The 27,066-nt window shown below is 49.2% G+C and overlaps 1 protein-coding gene across 3 annotated transcripts; it reads right to left on the minus strand.

Annotated features, from left to right (window-relative positions):
- Positions 1–716: 716 nt before the first annotated feature.
- Positions 717–27,066, minus strand: Pmp22 (peripheral myelin protein 22). 3 transcript variants are annotated; one of them, XM_075992165.1, is made up of 5 exons: positions 26,942–27,066; positions 22,932–23,048; positions 21,348–21,447; positions 5,593–5,733; positions 717–2,001 (listed from the first exon to the last, which is right to left on the minus strand). In XM_075992165.1, exons 2-5 carry the CDS (start codon positions 23,007–23,009, stop codon positions 1,838–1,840), a joined length of 483 nt encoding a protein of 160 aa, XP_075848280.1. In that variant the 5' UTR covers positions 23,010–23,048; positions 26,942–27,066; the 3' UTR covers positions 717–1,837. The 3 variants fall into 3 exon arrangements, with proteins under 3 accessions (XP_075848280.1, XP_075848279.1, XP_075848281.1); XM_075992164.1 differs by lacking the exon at positions 26,942–27,066 and adding an exon at positions 24,487–24,625; XM_075992166.1 differs by lacking the exon at positions 26,942–27,066 and adding an exon at positions 23,206–23,538.

Genomic DNA, 27,066 nt, shown 5'->3' on the forward strand with positions numbered 1-27,066 from the left:
CACACCAGAATCCACTGCTAACAGACAAGGTAGAGAATGTGCTCCCGCTGGGAGGCAGCAGAGGGCACGCTCTTGCCTGAGCTGCCTACCTTCCATGGTCTTCCACCATCTCTCCGGGTTACCTTGCTCACTAAAACGCAACCATGGGAATTTTCTCATTCTTTCTTAACCTTCAAGTGTAGTTCAAAATAATGGGTCAATAAACGTGAATGATTGCATGGCCCAACACACTGCACCACTGCAAAAGGCTCGGGAATAACAGAAGCCTGGAGCTGGGTAACGCGTATGACCTTTGTCCTCCTGATGGGATTAGCTCAGCTATTCCTACTTTACCACCATTACCATTCAGATCATGATTCAGAGGCCGGTACTGTTCATGCCAATCTCCTCTGCATATGAGCACAATTCTATCAAACCCGAGTTTCCTATACACGCCATCCAAGATTGGGACTAACTGAATTCTTGAAGTTCCTTCCAGGCCAGTGACAGTATGCCCCCTGGCTCTACTCCCCAGCTCTGTACAGTTGGCAGACACTGTACAGTGAACATTTGCAATGTTCCCTCTACCTATGAGATGGCTAGGACCTCACTCCTGAAGCGCCACACTGCAACCAAGTCCCTAGCTGGACCTCCCTTTCCATTGAAGCTCTTCACCTTGCCTTCACATGTGCCTTAAACCCATACCCAGGGCCCCCCAAAAACCTGGGAGACACAAGTGAGTTACTCTGATGTTTATTTTAATATATCTTAGTCCACACAGTTGGTATAAAATCAAGAAAAGCAAGCAAAAAAAAGAGAAAGGTCTGGAGTCTTAGCATCAGAAGGGCACCGTATATACATCTACAGTTGGTGGCCAATACAAGTCATTGCCAGACAGTCCCTGGAGGCACAGGACACTCTAGACCCAGCAAGCCAGGGAACTCACAGTCCCAGGGGTCTAGACGCTTGTCCTGATGCTCCGACCGTGAGAAAACTGTGGGAGTGATGGAGGCTTTGAGATTTATTTATTGTAGTAATAACAACAGCCTAGCTAGGTACGAAAGCGGTTACAAACCGTTTATATCACACGCAATTATTCAGGTCTCCATTCTACTTTATGTCATCAAACTGTTAATCGAGTTTCCAGTGAGTGGTTTAAGTGATTAGTAATAACGAGGAATGGTAAATCTATAGCACCATTTCACAGACTCCTTGTCTCCAACTTCTCATTGAAAGGTGTGGCCCTAGTACTCCGCCTACAAGGACGAGTGTCCCAGAGCCACCAGGCATGTTTCTGCAGAGGGCTCTGGTCAGGGCGTTTCATCTGTGAGTGCTTAGGGCTCCACACAGCGATTCGGGCAGTGGATATTCCTGCGAAATGCACCAGGTCACCCACAGTGAGTGTGGCCATTGGGGGTTTGTCCCCAAACTTTGGTTATCCTATGAGGTTGAGTGGGAGGGAGGTATCTGATTTTAGATGAAAGGGGCCACATGGGAGATTTTTACGTCTGAGCAAAACAAAAGATGAAAACAAAAACAAAGATACTGAGCTTGGTTATAGTGTTAAGATGTAAAGTTCTTTAAGATTCAACACGAGGCTGACAGTCAACATAAAAGCAAACAATCCTATGTACATATATGTAAAAAGTGTTATAAATAGGTTTTATAAACCATAGATATTATATACATCTTCAGTTGACAGCACTCCCCACTCAACCGCGTTCTGTTTGGTTTGACTTGAGTAGGGGTTTGGGGCTAGCTCTTTTTGGTTTGTTGGGTTTGTTTTCTAGTTTCGTTCCTCCCTCCCCGTGTACCCTATGCGCGCTCAGAGCCTAGACAAACAGTGCATCGGGGTGCCTCATTCACGTTTCCGTAGGATCACGTAGATGATGCCACTGAGGAGGGCCAGGGGAAAGGCCACCCAGGCCAGGATGTAGGCGAAGCCATAGGAGTACTCAATGTTGGCATTCCACTCGCCGTGCCTCACTGTGTAGATGGCCGCTGCACTCATCACGCAAAGACCTGGGAGGAGACAGACAGTAGGTAACTGGGGGTTCACAGCGGGACTGTGGCTCTCTGCCACCCGAACCATCCAGCGGGGCTAGACGGGGAGAATGTTCCTCATCTGGATGGGCCTCCCAGCGCAGAACTAGGAGGAGACAGCTGGAAAATACGTGTGAAGGGAAAGTGAGCAGCTCCCCTACTTCCAACCTCGGCTGCCCATGCCAAAACCTCTTCTGAGGGTCCTCAGCACACTTTCTGCCTCTTTCCTCTTTCTCTCACTGCCACCCTCTCCCAGGCCATTCGAGATGGACAGGGAGGACTCGGGCTGCAAGATAAGCAAGCCCACCTAGCTCTTCCCAAAAGTGGCTGGGTGTGGATATGCTTATGAGCCTGTGACCCGCCCTACAGACGGGCGGTGTTGTGCGTGACCGGAAACCGGTGGGACTGAACTGACGGTGCACCACTGGTGACGTCACGGGATAACAACAAAGGCTTGACACCCTGCTGACCAGAGGGGACCAGGAGCCCTTAGCAATGTTGTCTCATGAATGGAGTGAGAAGGACCTATTGGTGATATGGGGCAGACAAAGTCTTGCAGTGGAGAGGGAGGCAAGGAGGAAAGGAGGAAAACAGCGAGGCTGAGAACCAAAGCTGCCTGCAGCAGGAGGAGACAGATAAAGAGCAGCTAGCTCCATTCCACTTGGTGACCCCAGGTCTGAAGCTCAAAACAGATGGTCGAGTAGCAGACACATGGGGGGATCAGGCTACCCCAACTTTTTGGTACAGCCACCATGCTCAAGGTTGACCACCTATGCCCATGTGACAGCTGTGCCCCTCCACAGAGAGGGGTCCAGTGACATCAGCATCCCAGCCTGGAGCTGGACAAAGGCAGATCTGTTCCCCACTGAAAACAGAGCCTTTGAGGAGCTCTGAGCGACTATTATAAAGGCAGCAGCTGTGTGGGATTCAGGCAGCTCCAGGGCTCCAGTCCCTGGGCCACCTACAGCTAACCTCACTGCTATTTGAGTTGCTGACATGCTGGACAGCTCAACTCTGTTTGACTCAAACAGCAGAAGGGGGGTGATGTCACACAATCCACCCCGATCAGATTGTCCTTTGGCAACTCAGAGGAGACTATGCCCACTCAGTGTGCCCCCACTGGAAAAGCCAAACAATAGTCTTGGAACCACTGTGGAATGGGACCTAGGACCTGCCACGACCTACAGAAAATGCACAGACAGTAAAGCTGGCCATGTCACAGGAGGCAGGAAGCCGTAGTACTGCTGAGGGACAAAAACAGTTTGGATGCCCTGAGACACACTTGCTCAGCCTTGATCCAGGGTCCTCTTTTAACTTGCCCTGTTGCTCCCTGGGCACCTCTTCCTGTAGGGTGTAGGGATATGAACCAGTGGTGGTGGGTTTGCTTAGCATGTGCAAGGCCTATCTCCAACTCCACAAGTGCAAAACAAAGGGAAAACACAAGATAGGTATTTGTGACACCATTAAATAAAACAAACAGAAAAGGCGAGGCTCACTCTGGAGTCCATGGCTTCTGCTATCTTTCTGAACCCCTTAATCACAGTAACTGGGACCAACCTGACAGACAGGGAGATATATTCTTAAGAGATAAGTGAGTCTCTCAATCAGACTGCTGAAACAATGGACCCCAAAGAAAAAAATTTCCCTAGAAATCTCATGTAAGAGAAGGGAAGGGCACCAGGAGGGGGAGAACTTGTCTCCCAGAAAGAGACTTCACGGGGTTCTAATGGCTTGTCAGAACATCTTCCAAGACGAGGCTGAAATTCAGATAATGATGGGTGAGTGGTGAGTGGGACCACACCTTGACAGGGGCTGCTTAGGTGTGCACATCCGTGGCCCTCCATTTGAACTCTGGCTGTTACTTCCGGACCTAGAGAAGGACTCGGGAGAAAGCAGCTCGCGATCTCTTTGTCCTTCTTCCCAGTGTGGCCACACTGACTAGATCTTTTTCCTGTTTTCCACTTTTAATGCGGTCCTTTTTAAATTGGATGCTCGAGGAAAGGTGGCCGGACCTGACTTGGGACACAGGTGTGGTCCCCAAGTTTGATAAGATGCCTACATATCTTAGTTGATTTGGATTCTGCCACGGGGGCACAATTACCTAGGAAACCAGTGGGGGTTGAGGGCCTTCCATGTGCCTGCCTGGGGCTGGTTTGCTGCAGGACAACACACAGCTCTCCTTTTAACTTGGTGTCTGTGTGGTTTCCTTGATGCCCTCCCTAGTAAGCCTGACCCAACACAGCAAAGGTAAGGATAACAAACGTGTAGGAACAGTGGAACTCCGAAAACAGAAATGACTCCAGAAACAAGAAGCAGGATCAGCACGTTCTCCTCTAAGGGGCTTGGAATGTATCGCTCATGAGCAGGGTTTGCTATTAGCGAGAAGGCCCTGGAAGACCTCACAGCAAGGTCAGGGAGCTTTAATGGCTGCCCATCAAGTCCCAGGGAGCCCCCACAGAGACATGTTGCAGGAGGCTCTCCAGAGTAAAACCATCTTGCCTGGAGGCAGACAAGCCCGCTAAAGGGTGCTTTTTGTTATCCTCGAGGAAACTGCCAAGTCAAGAAGCGTGTGATCCAGGGATGGAGAGCCTGGTTGACATTCTCACAGCTGGCTAAACATGGGACACTGTATCTTTGGTATACAGAGGGCCAGAATAGGGAGTGTGTCATGGTAGCTAGACATAATCTGGAGTTTATTCTCTACCTCTCACTTCTCTCCAGTACCCTCCAGTCCCAGTCAATTGGCAAACACCAGACAGAAAGGTAGGCATCAATGAAGCAAGAAACTAAGTAGAATCCAGAGACAGAACTGTAAGGTATTCACCCCGTGACAGAAGGTTCTGGGTCCCACACACCATACATGCAGGCTATAGAGAGAAGGCAGAAGCCTTTCCTGTGTTTGTATGTGTTACCACAGTCTTGACTTTGGAAGTATTAGCACAGAATGCTTGTGCAGACAGCAGAGAATGCCGCAGGAATCAAAGTCCAGGGGAGTTTGTCAATGTGACTATCTCCACTTAAAGGCACAAGACACTTTCCTAAGAACACCCTTGCCAGCACTCTGAACAGGGCCCTGTTCTAAACAGGGCCAATATAGTTCCATGGGTATCACATAAACCAAAGGAAATAGTCCTCTAGACTGTCCTTGGCTCTGTGAGTAGCCTCAGCATTTACCTCTAAGGATGTGCCCATATTATAGCTTCATTCCTGGTGATGGGTCCGGACTGTTTGGAGACTTTTCTTCTTGAGTCCCCAGGACTCTTTCATGTGTGTCTCATTCCACAGAGCAGTGGGGTGTTCCCAAGTTCAAATATGTCCTTATATACAGCGTGTACGTACACACCCACGTACACGTACACACACACGTACACGTACACGTACACACGTACACACACACACACACACACACACACGATGGGGGTTGTAGAGAAAGAGAAAGACGGAGAGAGAGGGAAAAAGCTTCAGGATAAACATCCAGTAGTCCAAATATAAACATCCACCACTCTGACACCATGTCCGTGTCCTTCAGAAGGTCCGTGTCCCATATTGTTGTCACCATCCACAACTTACCAGCAAGGATTTGGAAGAATCCGGTGATGTAAAAGCGGCCGCCTTTGGTGAGGGTGAAGAGCTGGCAGAAGAACAGGAACAGAGACAGGACGCTGAAGATGACAGACAGGACCATGGTGGCCTGGACAGATTGCAGCCATTCTGGGGGAAGGAACACTTGGTTAGAAAACCTGGCAATGGCCAAGGAGGACCTTCACAGGGCATGTGAGGCCTAGGTGGCCTAATTCCTGAGAGCTCCCAATCTGGTGGGAACAGTTAACGTCTGTACTTAGAATATCACCAAACTACCTTTTCTTGCTGAACCATGGACATTTCTGGAAAGGGCTGTAGGAAAAGTATGTGTCACTGGGAGTTAAGTGCCATTTAAAACACACTGAACTGCCTTCCAATGCTTCTGGAAAATGCGCTGCTCAAACTAGCAGACGGTTCGTGACTTGTATAGTCTAAGTTGTAATTTTCCACTTTACAACACAAAGGTAATGAGCAGTCAGGGAAAACTGTAGTTCACACTTGGAATTCAGAGCCTTTCCTGACTGGCCGTGGGTCACAAGGGAGACAGCAGCAGGGAATGGCAGTGAGAGGCCACACCCAGTCAGTCACCCAGCTACCGCTATGAGCAGAAAGAGCCCATACTGCAGGGTGCAGGGTGCTCTGCCATTGGGTAGCAAGTGTGTTGAATGCATCTTTGACTTAACATTAGTTTCAACTTACAGTGAGCCATAACCCTATGGTAACCAGGGAGCATCTGTGTGTATACGTGCTACAGGGTCTGAGCCTCGTCCACGACTTCCTAATATTCTAGGACCCCCTACACACACGTATGAGTTTCTGAAGAACTTGGCAGAATCCCCCTACTATATTCCAAAAATAATAGCTTATAACCAATATTCAGGAGGTTGGCATCCCCCAAAGAGAGCTTCGGAATGCTGTTGGGGGGAGGGGGCGCTTACAGAAAGCAGGAAGAAAGTGCTAAAGACGAATGGGCATTCCATGTTCTCTGCCAGTTCCGTCCTTTTCTTGGTCAGTCTTGACCATGGTCTTTGGCCTCAGCACAGAGCTGTCTGTGATCAGTTAAATCACCAGACAGGACCATGGCTTCTGCGTTCCCACTGTAGTCAACCATGCCATGTTTTCAGCAAATATCTCAACTTCCAACTGCAATTCAGGCAAGGGAGGGTATCCCAGGTCATCATCTGCTGCAAGCTAGTCTGACTTTAGAAGAAATGAAGGAGGAAACAGGCAGGCCTGAGTGTGACAGGGGGACATGGACAGTGTCCACCAGATGGGTTGGACTATGTCTACCCTACCCTCACCAAAGAAGAGAACTGACAGAGAGGGCTTTATCGTCTCAAGCTCATGAGCTGGTGTGCAATAGCTTCAAAGTGCACACATCACCCAGCGGTGGCAGACATCTGTAATTCCAACACTGGAAGATAAAGGTGAGTTCAAGACCAGCCTGAGCTACAGAGAGGGACCCTATCATCAAAAGATGCTTACACCAGTGCTTAGCAAGCATCCAAAGACTTGCCCTCTTTCACCATAGCAATGCATACTGGTGCTTTCTCCATTCAGAAAGAAAACAGTGTCTGAGGGGCCAGAAGCAGCCCCAATTTCACGTCACACAGCCACCATAACATGTGTGCCGTTAGCATGTGTTTTTTCCTGACAGTGTGGCTTTCTCTGAAGGCTCATTCTGCAATAAAGTTGATGTTACCATAATCCATTAAAACACTATCTACCTCAGTGAGATGACGCAGAGGCCACAAATCGAAGGTCCTAATCTGAACCTGGAGCCGTGACTCAGCTGTGGCTGGGATGTGTCCCCCAGAGTATGCTGTCCTAAGGGGCAAGGCTGAAGCAGACCCTTTGTGGGTCTCATTTTCCAGTTATAAGATCTTTCACTAACACACTGTGAACTACACAGTGTGATTAAACTCAAAATTTTTATGTGTTAAATTTATACAAGTCAGAAAAGTACGCTGTCCTTCATTTATTGACTTTTGAACCCCATTATACATGCGTGATCTAACCCAAAACTGGTTCTCCAACCAGAACAGAATTGGGGATCAGGAGATGTATTCAGTAAGCATTTCTTGAACATCCACACTGGCTGTGGGGATAAGAAGATAAAGAGGCAGTTTTCAACCATGAACACACACAAACAGAACACACAGATCTACAGAGCAAGACCAACTCTATCCTTGGCTACAACCCATGTGAAGTTACTCATGAACAGCTCTCTGAGTCAAACCATTCCAGCTGATGACCCAAGAAATCTGAAGACAGTTTTTAAAAGAGACCCTAAATAAATGATAAGCAAAATAGAAGACAAATGACAACAGATGAGAACACGGAATCTGAGCTGAAATATAAAGGTAGCCAAAGCGAAAAACTTCCCTCTTCCAAGCATGTAAACCACAAAGCCAAGACACAAGGGTCAAGGCTACCCCGACAACAGGAGTGGTCTCAGTGCAGCAGATACACAGGAAATGTACGTTCAAATGATAAAATCTATCAACAATTTTCAAACTCACATGGGACAGTCTTACAGACTGTGTATTAGGTATTGGGGGGAAGATATCTCAGGAAAGCAGGGATGACCTAAGCATAAAATAAAACCAGGAGTTGGAAATCAAAAACTAGCCAGGGCCCAGGCCAAGGCTACAGCTGGGAGTATAACGCTTGCCTTGCAAGTACAATGAACACCGGCATAGAAAATAAAACAGACACCAAAATCCATCTGCACACTTAACAGAGGATTTAGACAATCCTTTAAAGAAACGGAGCTGAAAGGCAAAAATGCCATCAGCAAAGAGGGACACTGAAAATTAATGTGCCAGACACAAGAGCTGCGGCCAAAGCGACCTTCAAAGGACAATGCCTACCTCTTATGCCTTTACTGGAAAGATACTGAAGAAAGGGGGAATGAACTGTCAACTCAAAAATCGGGAAAAACAAGAATGAAATAAATCCAAAATTTATTGAGTTAGTGCAGATTAATGAAATTGAAGAAATATGACAACATGTCTTTTATATCTGGTGGGGAGAAGAAATAAATATGGAATTGAAGAACAAAACCCTCAACATTAATGATGTTCCTGGAAAGAAACACTTGAAGCTGCAAATTTCCAATTTTATCAAAAACAATGAGCAATATAATGTTATTCTTGTCAATATCTTAACTAGAATTTGACAAAATGATTCAAAACTTCACGAAAAGATGAATGTAGGTTTACCGAGTACTTGCCCAGGCTGCACAACCTCGGTCCCCAGTACTGAATAAACCGAGCATGACGGCTCTTCAAACAGTCAAGGTCATCCTCGGCTGCATAGCAAGTTTAAGGCCAGCCTGGGTTATGTAACACACTGTCTCAAAAACTGTTTCTTCAAAAAAAGAACAGAAGCAAAAAATAACAGCTAACAAGAAGTTTAAACAACAAATAGGAGATCAATAACAATATAAAACAGAGGGAAGAAAACCAGAACAGTAAACAAAAATGACCAGACATCAAGCACAGACCTCCAGTGTATGCCCATTACCTTACATCCTCTCTATTAGCAATACAATTAATAAAATATAGCTACAATGTACAATTAAAATATTTTACACGCGAAGCTTATAAAGTTTTAGCAATTCAAACCCTATGTTCTAGTCACGGACAGAAAATGGTAGAGTAGGGCAGAAGGAAGACTTCGGATGTCTAGACACAAATTTAGTGGACATTAAATACAGTCAACAGACTGTAAGGAAGGAAATGCTGGGGGGTATCAGATGGAGTTAGTCTCTAGCTCACAGATCCACAAGATTAAGGTTTAGAGGGATCAAAGAGTCAGATGTTAAATTAAAAAGCCACATGGATATGTGATTCGCAAGTGATAAATATGAAGCCAGTACATATATGAACTCAACCCCGCTAGATAACCAGAGGATGCATGGGAAACTCATGAAGAATGTGATATCAGCTTTTATCTACCCAACTGTTGAAAAGAAGTTTTTAGAGATAGTATCAAGTCTGGTGAGGGGGCTCAGTGGGTAAAAGCACTTGAAGAATGCACAGTGGAAGGAGGAGCCAGCTCCCAAAACTCCTCCTCTTACTTCCACACAGGCATCATAACAGGTGAGCACAGGCACTAACAACAGACAGAATTTAGAGTTGATCACATTGCCTGGGTCAACATGATACATGCTGTTTACAGGAACAATGGCGACACAGCCTTTCATTCCTAGAGAGCTGAAGGAATATATTTAAATTTTTCAATGTTTAAGATATAATGGCTCAAAAATTTAATGTCTGTGTCTAGAAGTAAATACTTGAACATATACTCAAAGATATACTTAAAATTTCATCAGCAAAGAATGGCTCTGAAAGTGAGCATGCTACCTGGGAACTGGGGCCAATCAGTCTTCAGGGGACAATCTGCCTCAGATGCCTTTACCAGGGAAATACCAAAAACAGGGGGTTTAACTGTCAACTCCAGAAGCTAGAAAAACAAGAATGAAATGAACCCAAAACTAACTGAGTTAGTAGAGATTCAGGAAGTCAAGCAGGATGTTCCACAGTAGGGTTATTCCTCTCACAAGGAATAATGAATCAAACGTATCTCCTATAATGTCTGACCTACAGTCAGTCTCTTACAATAATGAACTAGACTATCAACCTACAACGGACCTGCAGCCCTTGAAAAATGACAAATTAAGATAGCAGTACTTTTAAAAGCTCTCAAGACAATAAGGAGTAAAATACACACACGTGTGCACAGGGCCATGATGTAAACACACCAAACGATAGTCCTTGCTACACTACATCCCTACAGAAAAAAAAACCAAGATCTGTCAATCTGATGCCAGGAAACCCCCAGGAACTTTATAACATAATGAGGGGGAGTTTAGTCAAAATCCTTTCACTGGATCTGTATCTTCTGACTTACTTTTCATTGAAAGAGAATGTACTCTTCACCTGAATGAAGCCTTCACATCCACAGACTCAACCAGAGAGGCCGAAGATGCTTTTAAAAGCTCTGCCTGTCGTGTGCACACAGTCTTCCCTTACCCGCACTCCCTGAAGAGTACAATGACAACTATTTACCCAGGCTCCACACTGCACTGCCATTAAGCTATCCGAGCACACAGAAAAATGTGCAAAGGTTATGCACAAATACTAACTACCCCACTGAGTGTGAGGAGCTTGAGTTTAAGAGGATTTGGGCATTAGGCTGGGAACAAATCCACACTTCATAATGAAAAGCAACTTGACATGTATTAGGTGAACATTAAACACGTTTAAAAATTACAAGGTAAAGAAGATCCGGCAGTGTCAATAGCGAGGGTTGGGTTTCCAAAACTTGAAAGGACTGCAGGATTCTGGGCATAGAGTAAAGAGATCCACTTGTCATCAAGTGCCATCCATCAGGTGCTAGTCAAGGACAGTCGAGGATAAGCAGAGCCAGGCCTTGGAGACAGCTGCCTCCATGACAGTCCCAAGACTGGCTCCGTCCACTGGCTGCTCAAAGGGGAAAGCCTGCAATGCCCTAAAGGGGCTGTCCAGCTACCCTACCATTCCTCCCAGCCAGAATCACTCTCAGACTTAGAACAGAGGGATGGCTAGGGCAGAGGGGTGGGGGCTTGAGCCCATGTGAGAACAGGCTCAGGCGATGATGAGCAAAGCCAGGCTCTCCCTAGCAGCCATGTGTGTGTGCTCTCATTGGAATAGCCCCAAGGTGGCTCTGCTGCCACCTATTTAACTTGTCATTTGCCTCTTGGAGAACTGAATTGCCCTTCTCTAGATTGACTTACTATCCCAGGTCATAGGGATGCAAGGATTCAGGCTGCAGTGAAAGTCCTGTTAAAGGAGGAGGGTACAGAAGTTAGTCCATGTGACTCTGGGGTTCAATCTCACTGGAAGAGGGAGGAAGAAGAAAAGGAAGGAGAAATAGGAAGGGAGGGAGGGAGGGAGGAGCAATGGGAAAGAAGGAAAGAGCATTGGCAAATAAAGCCAGCCCCACTCACACAGACGGTACTAGCAGCAGAGAAACAACCTTTTATATGCAGTGACTGGAGGGTCCATTCTAGGCACCTCCATTCAGGTCACACAAAGTGGTGTTGTGCTGGGGACCACAGAATTCACAGAAGTGATGCGACCTGGGAACCAACCAGAACTCCAAATGCGTTCTGACTTAATTTTGATTTCTCCGTGTTTTTCATCCCAGCACAGCAGCGCTGTGAAGCATCAGCAGACAAGTGTCTGTCTACTTAGCAAGCTGACTGCAGTGAGCTGGAAGATTAAGCTTTAGGGGGTCACTGAGCCTCAGCAGGAAGCACGTAAACCAGTGGGTGTGGCTGACTTATCCGATAAACCCTTATTTAGTAAATCAAGTGGTGGCTTTACTTTGGCCTCTAAAGTTAGTGCCCCCATGTTTGCTAGAGCAAGGCAAGAGGCTAATGTTGACAATAGAGAGAAACAGAAGTGCGTGGCGGGGGAGGGGGAGTATCAATTTGAAACTTGTTTCTAGTGAACTGCAAAGGCTGGCGTGGTAATACCCTGCTCCCCACTAACTGAGAGCCTACAATAATTGAGTATATAACCCAAGGAAACCTCTTGTCGTTCTCCAGTGCTCACTTAGTAAGGAATTCAAAGGAGATACCTGGGGAATTGTAGGAGCTAAGTCTAAGCCAATCTCAACCCTTGGTACTAAACCACAGTGAAAAAGCCTGCATGGTCTTAGCAGGCCTGCCGATCCAATGAGATGCCAGCTGCCAGGGCTACAGACAACTTTCTGTTTTGGGCTGTGGCTGCAGACAAACCCATCCCCCAGGGAACACAGGGGATGGTAGAGCTGGCTCACCCAGGCTTCCCTTCAAGGTCAGATTCCTGCCCAGAGCCAGCTGATCAGAGAAGGAAATACATCTGCCCCCTCGGCTATATTCTTAGCCCAGGGCCTACAGTCTAGATGGTGAAGGGCTCAGAAAACACGAACAGTTCATCTGCCTCTGTCATTATCAGCACGGAGTCAGCCTCTATGCCTGACCTCTGGTTTCCCCACTGGGCAATTTGTGAATGGTTTTCTGATTCCAGAGAGACAGCTCTCCAGAGTCTAAATGTAGCTGTGAGTAGATCGGTGACTTACTTAGCCTGCTCGATGATATGGGTTTGGTCTTCAGGGCCACCAAAAACCATTATAAATAGTAAGTAGTTACGTTGAAAATGTGGAAATGTAAGGTGGATAAGGTAGAACACAAACTGGGGACATGGAAGAAAGCCCTCGGGGCTTTAAATCACAAAGGCAGGAGTCAGTGCCTCGCATAGGCACTGTGCTGCACTCTTTTCAAAGTCACGTGGCAACCCCCAGAGCGGGACCCCCGCCCTCAAATCTCCAACCCACCACCATCACACAAAAATCACCATTTTCTCTGATTTCTCAGTATGAATGCCATTCCAGAACTCGCTGGATTTCCAAGCGGCCTCCACCCTCAACAATGTGGCCTCTGCTTACCCTTCGCCCACCAGCTTGATGGCCCAGAGTCCAGTGTGGGTCCTGTCCTAGGACCTCCGCCCCTACCCCAGCAGTTTGACTTAAGAATCGGGACTCAAGCTAATTTTACCCATGACCCCTGTAGATCACATAGAAAAGCAAGGCGTGACCCTGGGGCTCGCAGAGATCAGGAAGGCTCACCTTGCTGAGGCCTTTGCAGCTGGTGATTATGGAGGTGTTCTAGTTGGAGCAACCTGCAGCTGGACATTAGTGGACACAAAGTGCCCGGTGTGGGGTAGAAAGAACCCTCACATCAAGGGACTCTAATGACATCTGATAGCAGGTCACATATGTCACTAATACAAAAATCCAAAATGTTAAAAATATCTGGATCTTGACACAGTGGGGGAGTTCTTCACCTGACTCAGAGTGATGGTACACTGAATACGTGGACATTCATCTTTGGGCTATGAATATAAGTTGTATATAAATACATGTCATGTTTAGATCTGGATCCCTCGCCAAACGGAGTTAATGCATATGCAAGTGTTCCAACATCTAAAAACACCCTAAACCAGAGCCGCCTCCAGATGCAGACCCTTTTTGGCTAAGATGCTCAGTTCACACAAGCACTCAGTGAACTGCACTCCTAATTAAGAGGTTTGTGCAAGACATACTAACTAGCTGTACACTCCGATACCGATGCTCTTCTGCGCACTGGGTCTTGGACTGGCACAGGGATTCCTATGTGCCCCCTGGGGTCCCTGAGTTACCTGAACAGAGGAAGTTTCCAAAAGCTTTCTCTGTACCTTGTTAGGAAACTGGAGAAACAGGAAGATCTGCAGAAAATGTTTACTCCAAGACTTAATAAGTCGATACCAAAAGTGGGGGGTGGCATGGGTTTCATGCTCAGGTGTATTAGCCCCTCTCTATGGACACTCACAGTATGTAGTGAATTACTACAGGCCCCAAGAAGTTGTGCTCTTGTTTAAAAAAAATAATAAAAGCTTGAATAACTTATGGAGCTTAATATTTTTTAAATCATTGACCATAGCACCCACTTGAAATCACTGAGTCTGGCCACAGAAGAGAGAGGCAGATTCCACTGCATAGCGTGAGCCATATGAATGCAGACAGGAAATGGCTGGGCTATCTCTGCGATCTTTGGGTTTTACAGGATTTCTTCATACAAGAAAGACCGAAATCCTCCACCTCCCTCAGCAGATAAAAAAGGCCACCATGGAGATTACAGTCCCCACACTCACCAGGAACAGAATGCCACCCACTCTCTCCTATGCACAAAGCCCTTCTGTGCTCCCCAGGTCCCCTGATGATGTATGTGATCCCCAAGAACAAGCTCAAGGGTCAGCCACCTTCTTGGGTCCACCTATATGACAATTACACCGTGGATGTGCAGAGGCCCTGGGACCTGTGCAGCGAGGACTCTGACTGTGTGCCCTACCTTAGCACGGGTGACTGCTAAGACATCAGGGCACCTGCCAGCCTGCCCCATTTGCTAGAGATAGACCAGTGTAAGAGAGCATGGACTTCTGGGACTTCAGTGACTTGTTTTTCCACCACAAGGCACTGAAGTGTCAGAAAAGTCAACAATATACTTGAATGCCTTCCCTGGCACCTTTACGATTTAGAATCCACAGAAGAGAGAGGAGGGGAGATGCTGTGGCATGGAGAGACAGCTTTGCTAAGCCAAACCCACAGGTCCTCTTCACACTTGCTGCCTGCCCAGACCATACAGTGGGAACCCTGGAGCAGTCTCACTAGCTCCAGAGAAGCCACAGAAAGGAGGCGACGAAACTGCAGTCCTCCACTATTGGAAGACTTGTCAATAGAACAAAGACTGCTGTCACACCCCGTGCTGGTGCAAAGACCACTGGAAAGTTGTCCACTTCTTGAGGGTGAGCAATGGGACACAGTGAGCCCAAGTCTAGAAAAATGGCACAGGGGAAAGCAACCAGGAGTGACTGCCCCAGGTGACAGAAGCTGTGGGATGAACAAGAGAATTTTTCAAATGACTTTGTCTCATGGGCTTCCTCTCCCACCCCAGGTTGCTGGTCCCAAGATTCCCACCTTTGCAGGTCCCCATTAACCTCTAACCAAGGCTCAGCTCAAGAGTGTTCCTCCTTTGCCCCCTCTTCTCCACTTCAGCCCCAGGTCCCTGAATACCCTCCATCACAGATTCAGGATGTCCAATTGTTGGAATCCAGTGAGACTGGTCCCCAGGGACTGCTAAATCTAAAAGAGACCTTGCTGACACCACTGATGAGCAAATCTGATCCTGGTTTCCATGCTCCAATGCCCCATCTCACTTCTATCTCCTGCTCCACAAACCTAGACATCATTTCTAGCCATGCTTCCACAAAACCCTACGTCTAATGCAGCGCCAAAAGCTATGACAAGTACAGCCCCTCCTCCTCTCCTCCCAATCAGGCAAGCCTCTACCAATGTCCTACATTCTAAAGTGGGTTGAATGTGGAACTCTAACAAGAAGGCCTGGCATAGGGCTTACATCATCGTTGTCACCAGGGCTGTCACTTTCCATCATTCCTGGCCTGGACCATCACAACAGTTCCCCGCTGGTCCTTTGCCTTTCCCCGGAACTAATTTTCAAAACGCCCACCCTCCACTGTAGACAAAGGGGTGTTCTATGACCAGTTGCTTCTTCCTCCTCAGGGACAGCAGTCTACCTCGTTTCTACAAGTTTCTAAACACAACTTCTGCTCTCAGGATTGTTTTTTAATTATAACTAAGTCTCTCAACCAACTGTGAGCTCCATAGGGCAGAGACCTGGTCTTTCTTATGCCTCCACGTGCCCAATTTCTGGAACCAAGTCTACGGTACAGGAAGACCTCCACATACATGAAGAACACGTGGCTGCAGCTCACTGGTTTCTCCTCAGAGAGGAAAAGCTTTTCTTGGAAGCAGGGTGCTCCCTATCGCTAGCAGGGTAGACACACAGAAGGCTTATTGCAGAGGTGTCTCCAGACGGATGGGGAAAGCAGCAGATAGCTGGAGGCTCTTGCATGCCAGCGGCTGTATTTTCAGCCCCTAGGCCCAAGCATCTTCCTCTCACATGCCCTCAAGTCAAGCCATGACCAAGCACTCTCCCTGCTCCTAAAATGCAAAGGATGTTTTTGGGACTCCGGGGAAACCCCAAGAATGTAGCTGACATCATATCTTGTGATACAGTATCCCACTGACCATAATAATTGGTTATTATGGAAGTGACGCACTATGCTATCTATGCATGCATGCGTTGCACTACTGGGCTCAGGCAATCCTCTCACATCAGCCTCAGTGTTTAAACAGCAAAGACTGCGTATGTTCCATATTAATGCCTACGTATTGTCATCTGATTAAAAAAAAAGTCAGGAGATCAAATGTCACATCCCATCCCCTGATTCCTTTTCCTGCCAGAGAACCTATGAGATCCTGTGAATTCAAGACCCATTGCTGCAGTGGAATTCTGGGTTGGCCTGGGGAGCCACAAAAATGTTAAACTGTGAACCGTGAGCCCATAAATGCAGAGGGCCTTTGGGTTTCCTGAAGTCTGACCTGAAGCTGAGCCACAGCAAGGAAATGGTCTGGCGCCCTTGCCAAAATGACAGTGTCATCCCAAGGCCGAGCGAGATGAAGTCTGGCATCATTTTGGAGGCACAGACAAAAGAGACCACCAAGAGTGTTCAGGGGGACTGACGCTGGCAGGACAGATGTTTTCCTGTTTCCAGCCCCAGCAATGCCACCCACAACATAGAGACTGCCGTGAGTTTGTCACTGTCCTTTAGAATGGAAAAGAAGGACAAGGAAGTCTTACTGGCTTCTGGTCTGAGCCCCAGGCATCCTCTGAGACAGAGAGGTCCTCTGCAGCTGAGAGGGCCAATTTCGCCAGAGGGCCTATAGGGCATCTCCAACCACTATGAAGGCATTGAGGGTGTGGTTATTCCCTTCATGTTCTGGGTTGAATAGACACTTTCTAAAATCAAAGATGTGTCAAGAATGAGCATATTTTTTTTCTGCCATGGCCCTCATCCTACAATACAACAGAGCAGTTTCTAAGTGGGTATGAGTCTAGGCACACCAAAGGCCAAGTTCTTCGGTACCTGACTGACCTCAGCTGTGTTCTCCGAAGCCAATGAGGAGGCCAAGGCCAGGTTGAGCCCTTCCAACCCTCAGGCACCCAAGCAGCCTGGGATCTGACCCTTCTGCTCCAGATTAGGTTCACACAGGTTCACAGATTTGGAGATTACGTCTATGCATTTTTTTAAAAAAATAGAAATTCAAAACACTAGGCACAGGTTCACTTAACGACAAAGCAGATGTGCTGCTCGGACCTGAAGCAGGGGTTCCTCAGCTCCATCACAGGGGCTTGGAGAAACGCTGGAGTCTGGAAGAATCTTTAGACACACCCCATTCTGGCCCCACTCCGCTGTTCTGCTCTCTTCCCCTGTGATCTTGTGCTCAATGCTCCTCCTGACTAGAGCTTCTCCCAGGCAGTCACAGTTTACTCCAGGGTCAGGTTGACTCTGGAGATGGTGACTTGGGTGGGACCTCTTAAACAGCCCAGGAGAACTCTCTGGCAGGTAGCTGAACATGAGTCTGACGTTTGGAAGAGAAGAATGTGCTGAAAGAAAATGAGGACTCATGGTACTGACAAAGGACTCTGAGATTTCACTATACTTGAGGAGGAAGAGGGAAATGGAGGAAGAGAGCATGGAAAGGGAGGAAAGGGAGAGAGGGAGGAAGGGAGAAAGATGGAGGGGTACAGAGAGAGGGAGGGAAGGAAGGAGGGAGGGAGGGAAAGAGATGGAAGGGAAGAAAGGGAAGGAAGGGAGAAGAAGGGAGAAAGATGAAGGGGGACAGAGAGACAGAGGGAGGAAAGGAGAAAAAGAACGAGGGAGAGAGGGAAGAGACAGAAAGAGAGACATTTTTGACACAATCCTACTCCATTTCTCTGCCTTCTTATAAATGAGCAAGGCATGATTGGTAACTAAGCTCCAACAAAAGGAAGAACAAACGTGAGCTTCCAGGCACATTCCATCCAAAGGGGCAAGAGCACATTCTTTCTTCCCTGCTGTGTTCGCCCTGCCACTGAGGGCAAGGATGAGAAGGCTAGAACTCCAGCAGCCTGTACACTCATGTCAGATGAGAACCAACCCCAAAATATAGCAAAGAAATGAGCTGGAAAGTATCTCATTCCCTAAAAATGTCGTGATGAAACGCCATGTGTCTCCCAGGCTGCCATGCTCTGATTTCATTACAAAAGGGGAAAAATAAACTCATTTGTAGCACTAACATTTGAAGAGGTTCTACCCAATGGAGTCAATCCTAACACTAACCAAAACTCGAGCCAACTGGTCTACCATGCCCCGTCTTCTTGCAGTAGGTCATTGTCCAGACAGAGCATACCTCCCCGCTTGCCTGTATTTACTTAAATCCTGCCTGCCCTTTGGAGAAGGGATCATATTCTGCCTCCCACTGTAGACTGCCCTTCCACTTCCTCCTGAACCCAGGCACGGTCTGTCTGCCCCCTCTCCTCGGGCACCTGGCCCGGTGTGCCTTCACAGTGAGTGACTCATGCCCCCACACTCAGTGAGCTTCAGCATCAGCAGGGGCAAGATCCCTGACCGCCAAGGCCAAGAGCTCCCAAGCCTCTGGGCGGGTCCCACAGAGCCAGTTCACCTCTGCCTACTGCAGGGATTGAGCAAGGCAGGGGCCAGAAAGTAAGTGAATCAGTGTAGAAAAATCTGAGAGGGTGAGAAGGAGTTGAGGGCCCATGAAGAACACGTAAAACTAGACCCAGCGCAAAGAGATGGCTCTGTAAAGAGACGTGATTCACCTTTGGGCTCAATAGGATAGCTATCGGGCTGCCCAGAGTACACACTAGCAGTCCACACCCACATAGCAGTGGCTTCTACGACAACAGAGCAGCCCCACCCCTATCCCAGGGAGAGAGAGAGAGTAGAGCTTTAATGACCTTTCAGAGACCCAGCAAGTTGGAGCTAAAATAGTGGCTTGTGGCCATGGTGTCCCAACTACTCAAGGGAGCTGAAGGACAGGGAATCCCTTGAACCCAAGAATTCAAGACCAACCTTGGTGGCAGAAAAACCCCAAGGGGAGGTAGGAAGCCTGTCGGCACACAATCTTATCAAATCACTACCAATAATGATTACCTCAAAGAGAATGCTTCCAACATTCTAAGGACAAATGCAACTCATTTAATTCAGAGAACAACTAAACACCGTTCATTCAAGAACGTGGCCCAATGCTTTAAAAGTAATTTTGTAACTCTCTGTTGTTGCACAATTTATTGTTGGATACCATGGACCAGGCAAAGCAGGCCCAGGGGACTGATCCCTGGGAGCTTAGTCTGTAACATGCTGACACACCTGGAAGACCTCAGGCAGGTAATTACTACTTGGGGAGTGTAAATGGAAACTCCTAATTTAGAATAAGCCCAAGTGGAAGCAAGCCCGGCTTTTGGGGGACCTTTTCTGAATGCTTCAAAAGCCCATTAATGTTGGAGCTACAACCTGGGGTTCCCAGAAAAGCCATCAAGAAGACTTGGAACACATTAACCAACTGAGCAGAATCACTGTGGGATAGCCCAGGAAGATGAATGTGTCAGACACGGAGAAGTTGAGAAGCAAGTTTCCTCTTTAAAATAGCACCGGTGTCTCTTTAATATGTGCTTCTGGCACCAAGGAACAGCTATTTATTGTGTAGGAAGATGCAGTGTGGGCCAATTAACGGGCTACCCAGCTGTACCTTCCATTCTCTCTTGCAGACAGCTTGTGCACAGCTTAGCAGTTCCTCTGCCTCCTCGTTTCGGCTGAAACTCAGGCGGTTTTAATATGCCTGCCAAAACTGTTCCCTTCCGGGCCTGAGAGTCTTGAATTCTGTGCCAACCCCACGTGGCCAGATGCCACTTGGGGACAGCGCCTGTGGACACCAGCCCCAAGGGCCCATAGAAAGCTGACTTTTGCAGGCTGTCTTGCCCCTTAACGATCACTAGGTGTCAGTGGTGAGGCAGAAGACACCCAGCCTGAAAGCGCAGGGAACTTCTGCCAGACCTTAAGGCTGAAGCAGTTGAAACCTGATTCTGTGGCTTTGGGGGACCGAGAGCAGTCTCATCTCTTTCTCAGGCACTCGTGAACAGTATTCACTTAGTTGGCTGCCGACTCACTGTGCAACCTCTAGGATGGTTTCAATTTAGTGTGTCCCACACACCCAGATGAAGTACTACCCATTTCAAAGGAACTGGGGTCTTTGTTGTGTCCCCAGAACTGTGGAATTTTAAAACAGCCTTTCGCCTCTCCTCCCTGTGAATATGTTACCAGTTGCCCTGAGCAAAGGTCTTTCATTTGCTATACTTCGACCTACTCTTGCCAAGTCTATAGGAAGAGAGAAATCAGCGAAGGAACTGGATTGCACTGAGCTGAGAGTCACTTCACTGTCTGCTCTGTGGGGCTGGATAATAACCGATCCCTCTCACTGACTGTGGCATCTTCAATGAAACATGAGAGCCATTTACAGTAAGACGGAAGCCGTCCTTAACTGGCCTTTTGAAGTCAGAATTCCAGGTCTCCCTGGGGCCAGGACCCATCCTTGGGAACATAAGACCAAGTCTTGGCAGAAATTTCATGACTTCACCTCCACCAGAGCTCTCCTAGTGGGCCCTTGATTTCATCCTCAGCCTGGTTTCCAACACCCCACAGCCAAAGATGATGAGAGCAGAGGAGAAATACAGTCTGTGGAGAAAGGTCCACAGGCTCAGCTTATGATGCTAAACGGTACCACTGAGGCCCAAGACCTAGGAAGGCAGTCTGGTAACTGGGATGGGGGCAAACCTGGCCAGGCCATCTTCGGGAAATCTCAACTGCAGTGGGAAGATGCAGGACATTTCTGATGGAGACAGTCACCAGACCAAACATGTCTGCAGTATCACCTGTTGCCATGGGCTCTGCTTTAGGTGAACCGGCATGCTACCTCCTCTGCTTAACTGTGTCCGAATTGCTTTACCCACTTCGAGCATTACACAAAGCGATCAGAGCAAGCTGAAGGCGTGGCTCAGGCAGGGTCACAGGAATACTGAAGTCTTCCTCACGAGACAACTGGCCCTGCCTCTCACGTCGGTTTCATGGGTCTGCGACACATTCCACCCCACCCAGTATGCGCTTTCTAGACCAGAGCCCCAAGAACTGATGTTTTCAGGTGCAAAAGAAGAGCCCTCGGGACCACTGGAGCAGAGCGCCAAACTAGTCTCTCACCGCTCACTGACGATGCGGAACAATGTTGGACAGCGCCATAGATGGACGTGGTACAATTCTGCCAGAGATCAGTCGTGTGTCCATTGGTCACGAGCCATTGCTGGAAACAATAAGACACTCCGATTAGTGAAGCAGCCGGCGAGGAAGGAATAAAAGCATCAGGGTGAGGATGGTAGAGTGGCCTTCTGCTGTAGGCCTGCCCCACCCCCACCCAGTGAGACCAGCACAGGCTACTCCCCAGCCTGCTTCACTCATCACCTGGAGGCCTGACCCCACACCCACCCCACCCCTACCCCCAACCCCGGTCCCTCCCCTGCAAGCACAGGCCACTCCCTGGTAAAGTTAACAATTGTGACCCAGGAATGCGGGGTGCCAGCCTGACACAGATATTTGCAGAGTGGGGAGCACTGCCTTGTGTGTGAGAAGCACTTTGGAAATAGAAAGGTCTCTCACACGCACACAGATACCCACACATACATACGCCACTGCATGGAGAGGTGTGTGGCGCAGCAGGAACGAGGCACTTGCCCAAGGACAGTGTCCCCAAGCTCTACCCCGGCACACAGACACTTCCTGGGAGTCATTCCTAGTCCCGACCTCTATAAGCCCACTTCTTCTCATATCTATTTCTTGGGTGAGCACGGAGGGGTCAGGGTCTTAGGTAGCCCAGGCTGTCCTCAAACTAGGTAGCCATGGATGACCCTGAGCTTCTGACCCTTCTGCTTCTACCTCGGGAAGGGCTGCACTACCGTACACAGGTTCATGCCAGGCTAGGGTCTGAACCCAGGCTTCACGCTTGCTCGCCAAGCACTGTGCCAACTGAGCTTATCATTCCTACTGCTATCAAGATTAGCATCAACCATAGTCACAATTAAGATCTCGTTAATAATAAAACAATCTACAAATCCCAAACCTACTCCTCAGAACCCACACTTCCACCTTGCCTTACATTAAAGACGTTAAAGCCAGAAGCATACATCTTCATGGACAAGAAAGTAAACTTAAAAGAACTAATCCACTGTGTTTGACAGTTTCCTAACACGTTTTCCCTGCCCAGTTCCTATCAGTGGAGGGCAGTCCGGCAAGATACAACAGGCCTGCTGCAATACTGGCTAGAGACTTGCAAACTTTTCTCCAGGTAAGCCGATTTTAACTCGATAACTCCAAGTCCTAACGAGTTTTATAAAAGAAACAGCTCGTCTGAGCTATGATTTGGGGAAAGAAGATTTTCTAAATTGCCCACTTAGTTCCAAGAGGCTACGTCAAGGTAAAGAAAAGCAATCCAATCTTAGCAACCAGAGGCCAAGAATCATGGATCTACCCTGCAGTCAGCCCCTTTGGCTCAGAGGCCTGAGCAGCTAAGTTCTTCCCGTCCTTGCTCACTTCCTACCCTACCCCTAACTCTGGCCCGACTTTCTCAAAGGACTTGAAAGAAGCGGGAGGCCAGAAAGTGCAAAACCAAATGTCCCTGGGCCTCTGAGATGTTCAGCCCTCTGCAAATATCATTCCAGTTTGGCACCTGGAATCCCAGAGCAGGAATAGCTGCCGCCCCTCAAGGAGCCTCCCCTGCCCGCCTGCACTCACGCTGACGATCGTGGAGACGAACAGCAACACTAGCACAGCGACGTGGAGGAACAGGATCCCCAACAACAGTAGGAGCATGGTGACTGGGAGTTGGGCTCGGGCTCGGTGGAGTGGTGCCTGCACAGAGAGGGAGGCGGGTGTGAGGCCGGTGGCCCTGGCCCGGGGGCCCAGCTGGCCGGGAGGGGGCAGCAGCCGCCATCCCTATCCCCGCCCTGCGCCCGCCCGCGATCCAACATCTTTTGCCTTTGGAACAAAACAAGCAAGTGGTACGCACGTCTCGATCACCCCGGGAGGCGCGCGGAGGAGAGGAGTTTCCAGAAGGATGAGCCGAGGCCACAGCAAGCCTCCGCCCAGCCGGGGCTCCTCTTATGGCCCGTGGGACTCCGAAGGCCACAGAGGCCACGTCCCTGCCCGAGTCACAGGGCGGATTTCCCCGGGGGCGGGAGGTTCAACGGGTGGCGCCAGGATTGTAGTCAGCGGCCTGGGGTCGCCCGCTGCCTGAGGCTGTTTTCCCAGACCCCAGCGTGCCTCGCGTTCCGTTACTTGCCTCCAAGTTTCCACCGGGTTTTGCCAGCTGAGAGGAGCCGCCCCGCCCGGGGATCGGCCTAGACGCTGGCAGCTCCCGGATCGGGAGAGCGGGCGGGCTGGAGGAATGCCCGGCTCCCGAGCTTCCCGCGCGCGCGGGGCTCAGCGCCTTTCCTGCGCCCCAGGGGGCTAAAGGCCTTGAGTCTAGCAAGCTCCACGTTCTCCCCACACCCCCCCCACAACGCTCCCACGGACAGCCAGGCTGAGCCCGCCGCAAGCAGGGCCCTTACGCGTACCCTGTCTAGTTTTCCACCCCGAGTGGATGCGCCAGGAGTCCTATCCTGGGGTGCCACTGACTGGCGGGAAGGAGGTTGTATAAAACGGCTGACTGAGTCTGAGAAGTCCCGCAGGTCAGAGTTGGCAAGACGTGTTTCTGCGGTCCGGAGATCCTATCCCCCCACCCTTCACAGATTTAGAGAGCTAAAGCTTGGTGATCTGATAGCGAATGTGTTCAGCTGTGAAAGACTGGCTGCAGCTGGGTGGACCAGTTAAGGACAGAACCTTGGGCTAAGGAGACTTCAAAATAGTTTTGACAAGTATTCTATCCCAGACACTCCATTTTCCTCCCAAGGAACACATCAAAAACAAAACCCCAGGAATGCACAGATATAAATAGGATTTTTCCATGCTTTCCAGAAAAATTAAAATTACATCGGATGGCTTCAAGTAGGAGGGAGCAAGAGCAGATAAGGCCCGTGGCTAGGACCTGAAGGGCCAGAGGTCTGGGATACCATCCTAGGTATTTAACAGTACATCTTCTGGAAAGAATCGCGTGATCGTCCCAGCCACCTTCTATCCAGACAAGGCCACCACCCTGGGGAGACTAGAAAAGAAACAGGCAGGGGTCTCGGAGCTCTGCCACAAGACGGCCCTGTGGAGAGCTGAAGCCCGGTCACCATTCTAGGCGGACTACCTCCAGACGGATGCCCAGGTTTCTCCCCCACCTCCTTCACTTTCCCTACCAACTTACTTGCAGTTCAAAGGGACAGCTGTCTCAGAGCAGAGTGGCCTCAGGCACAAACTCCGGTGCGACCTCTGGCTTGCTGGCGTCCCCAAAAGACAGCCGTGTTGTGGGGTTGCGTGCGCGCAAAGCAAGGGGGCAGTGGGAGGCTCCCGGCGTTCCCCTTTAACGGGAACTACGCCCTGTTTGCGTCGCTGCAGAAGGGTGTGTCCCGGGGTCAGCGTGTGCGGGAGGGCGGGCCTCCCGGAGGAGAGGGGGCAGGCGGGCGGGGCGCCGACTGCCCCAGACAGTTACTTGGACTAAGACACCTCCGGAAAAGCAGATCTCTGCAAAACCTTCACTTTTATTCGAAGCTGGAGGCCCCTAGGCTTCTCGCCTCCCACCTCCTCTAGCTCTGTGGTACTTAGACCCTGTTGACCAGTAAATCGTACCTTCATCCCCCACTCCCAGCCTACAAAAGTAAAGCTTGCCCCGCCTCATGCCGCACGTGCACAGTCCGGGCGCACCCAAGCAGACCGTGCCTATGCAGGGACTGAGGCTGGATCCCCTCTCCTACCGGCAACCCGGACCTCTGGGACCTTTCACACTTGGCTTGCTTGATCTTAATTGGGCTTGTCCTCAAAACACCCATCCTGGCTATGCCATCCCTGTTTGTGCCTAGAAAGTGTGCCGGCTTCCAGGGATTCAGGAGACACATCTAGAGGACCCTGCTGGGACCAGAATTGCCCGGGGTGGGGGTGGGGGCACTGATAAAGAGACAAGGAGTCCTAGGATCTGGCTCCTCCTAACTTTGGCAAACCCAGATTACAACCGCATATAAGTTTAGGGTGAAGTTTGCCTGAGGCAATCTGGCCTGGCTCCCAGTCTTGGCTGGAGTCCTGACCGGTGGGGGGGGAGGGGGTGAGGGAACTGGCCATCTGAGGAGGTGCGGAAGAGTGGCCAGAGAAACTAGCTGATTCATAGCCGCCTGAGTGTGGCCCTCCCAGAGTTATAGAGGGAGAGGCTAGGCAGCCCTTATTGGAGATGTGCCCAAGTGGCCATCAGGACACCTGTGTCGGCCGACTGAGCAAGGAGCCAATACGTTAAAGGTCTCTACCCGCACATCCACACCCTCCCTACCTATTATGAGTCGTGTGTCATAGAGCCCTAGATGACTCACATAGTTCCATATTACTCTGCTATGTGAAGGTGGTCATCATTTGAACTCATTGTCTAGTCTTGCTTATTAAATAAAAAGATGAATTTGAAGGACTCTTCGGACAATGATCTTTTAAATTTTCTTTATCAGATTAAAAAGAACACTTGTGAAATTCTTATCCAATGACCTGTCTATGCCAGGTGTTCTACCAGGGCTGGGCACACAGCGGGACGAGAGGAGCCGTGGGGACGGTGGTTGAGGTTGGGGCTCTGTGCTCAGGCACCCCTAATCAGCCAGCTTCCTCCTGTTGAGAGCGTTCCCTGAGTGTCAGTGTTTTCAATGTCGCTGGGAAGAGCTACTTGCGCCTGCACTGAAGGGCGTGGTGATCCATCAAGAAGATATGCTCAAAGCCCTTAGCGGTGCGTCTGGAACAAAATACAGGACCAGGCCACAAACGCACCACTATGATAAGAACGCCACATTTAATATTCACGACCCTACAAGGCAGGCCTAGCCACCTCCGGACTAAAATACATTAGAATGCCCGGGGTTTTACAGCTCCACAAGAGTGTATGTGGCCGGAGAAGGGCTGAGAAAATGGAGCTAAGTCTTCGATTTTATGGTCATTTTCATATTGAGTGTGTCCTAGAAGTCACTGCACACTTACTTACTTAAAACCCTATTTGTTCCGAGCCTTCTCGGTGGCACTGCATTTAGCTCGGGAGTCTCTTCCCTTCCTGTTGAGGGAGCTTCAAAAGGCCGTCTAATATACATCTGGAGGAGGGGACGGTTGTAGATGCATCCACACTCTGCCCTTCCCCAACTCGGTATTTCAGCCACTAATAGCCTGGGTCATAGCCACACCACAAGCTGCCAGAAAGATGACCCCATCTGTCCCTTGCTGCCTCTTGCTTCCTGGCCAGCTCCCAGTGCTACAGAGGAAATGCTACTGAGGAAGTGCTGTACAAGCGTGGCCACACCCAGAGCCTGCTGGCCACAGGTGGAAGGGGCCATGCCCCAGCCCCGCTGGCCAGCTGTGCGAATACAGCTGTTTGCACTAGGGCAAGGCATCTAGGTCCCCCTTCCCCTTCCAATTTGGATGTATTCAGGTTCTAGATGCTCTCAGCCCACTCTCTTACCTCCCCAGTCAAATGCACACCTGGATTTTAAGCAAGAACTTAAGAACTCCCGAGTTCCTGTCACTTTCAGTACCTTTGTGCTGTCTCCATTGGAGTCACTTCCATGTGCAGGTTTCAGTGGACGGGAACTGAGCCTCGCTATAACATGCCACACCACCCAGAGGCATCATTTGCCAATAAAACTCACCAGAACAACGGTGTAACGCCTTCCTCTACACGGATTTCTTTGCAGTCAAATGCAAAGGGTGGAAGGCAAGCCCTGCCCACAGGACAGCAGATGCCCACAGCTGACACGGATCTGAGCTCTGCTGC

This window comes from Microtus pennsylvanicus, chromosome 11, assembly GCF_037038515.1.
Source record: "Microtus pennsylvanicus isolate mMicPen1 chromosome 11, mMicPen1.hap1, whole genome shotgun sequence".
Classification (NCBI taxonomy): Eukaryota; Metazoa; Chordata; class Mammalia; order Rodentia; family Cricetidae; genus Microtus; species Microtus pennsylvanicus.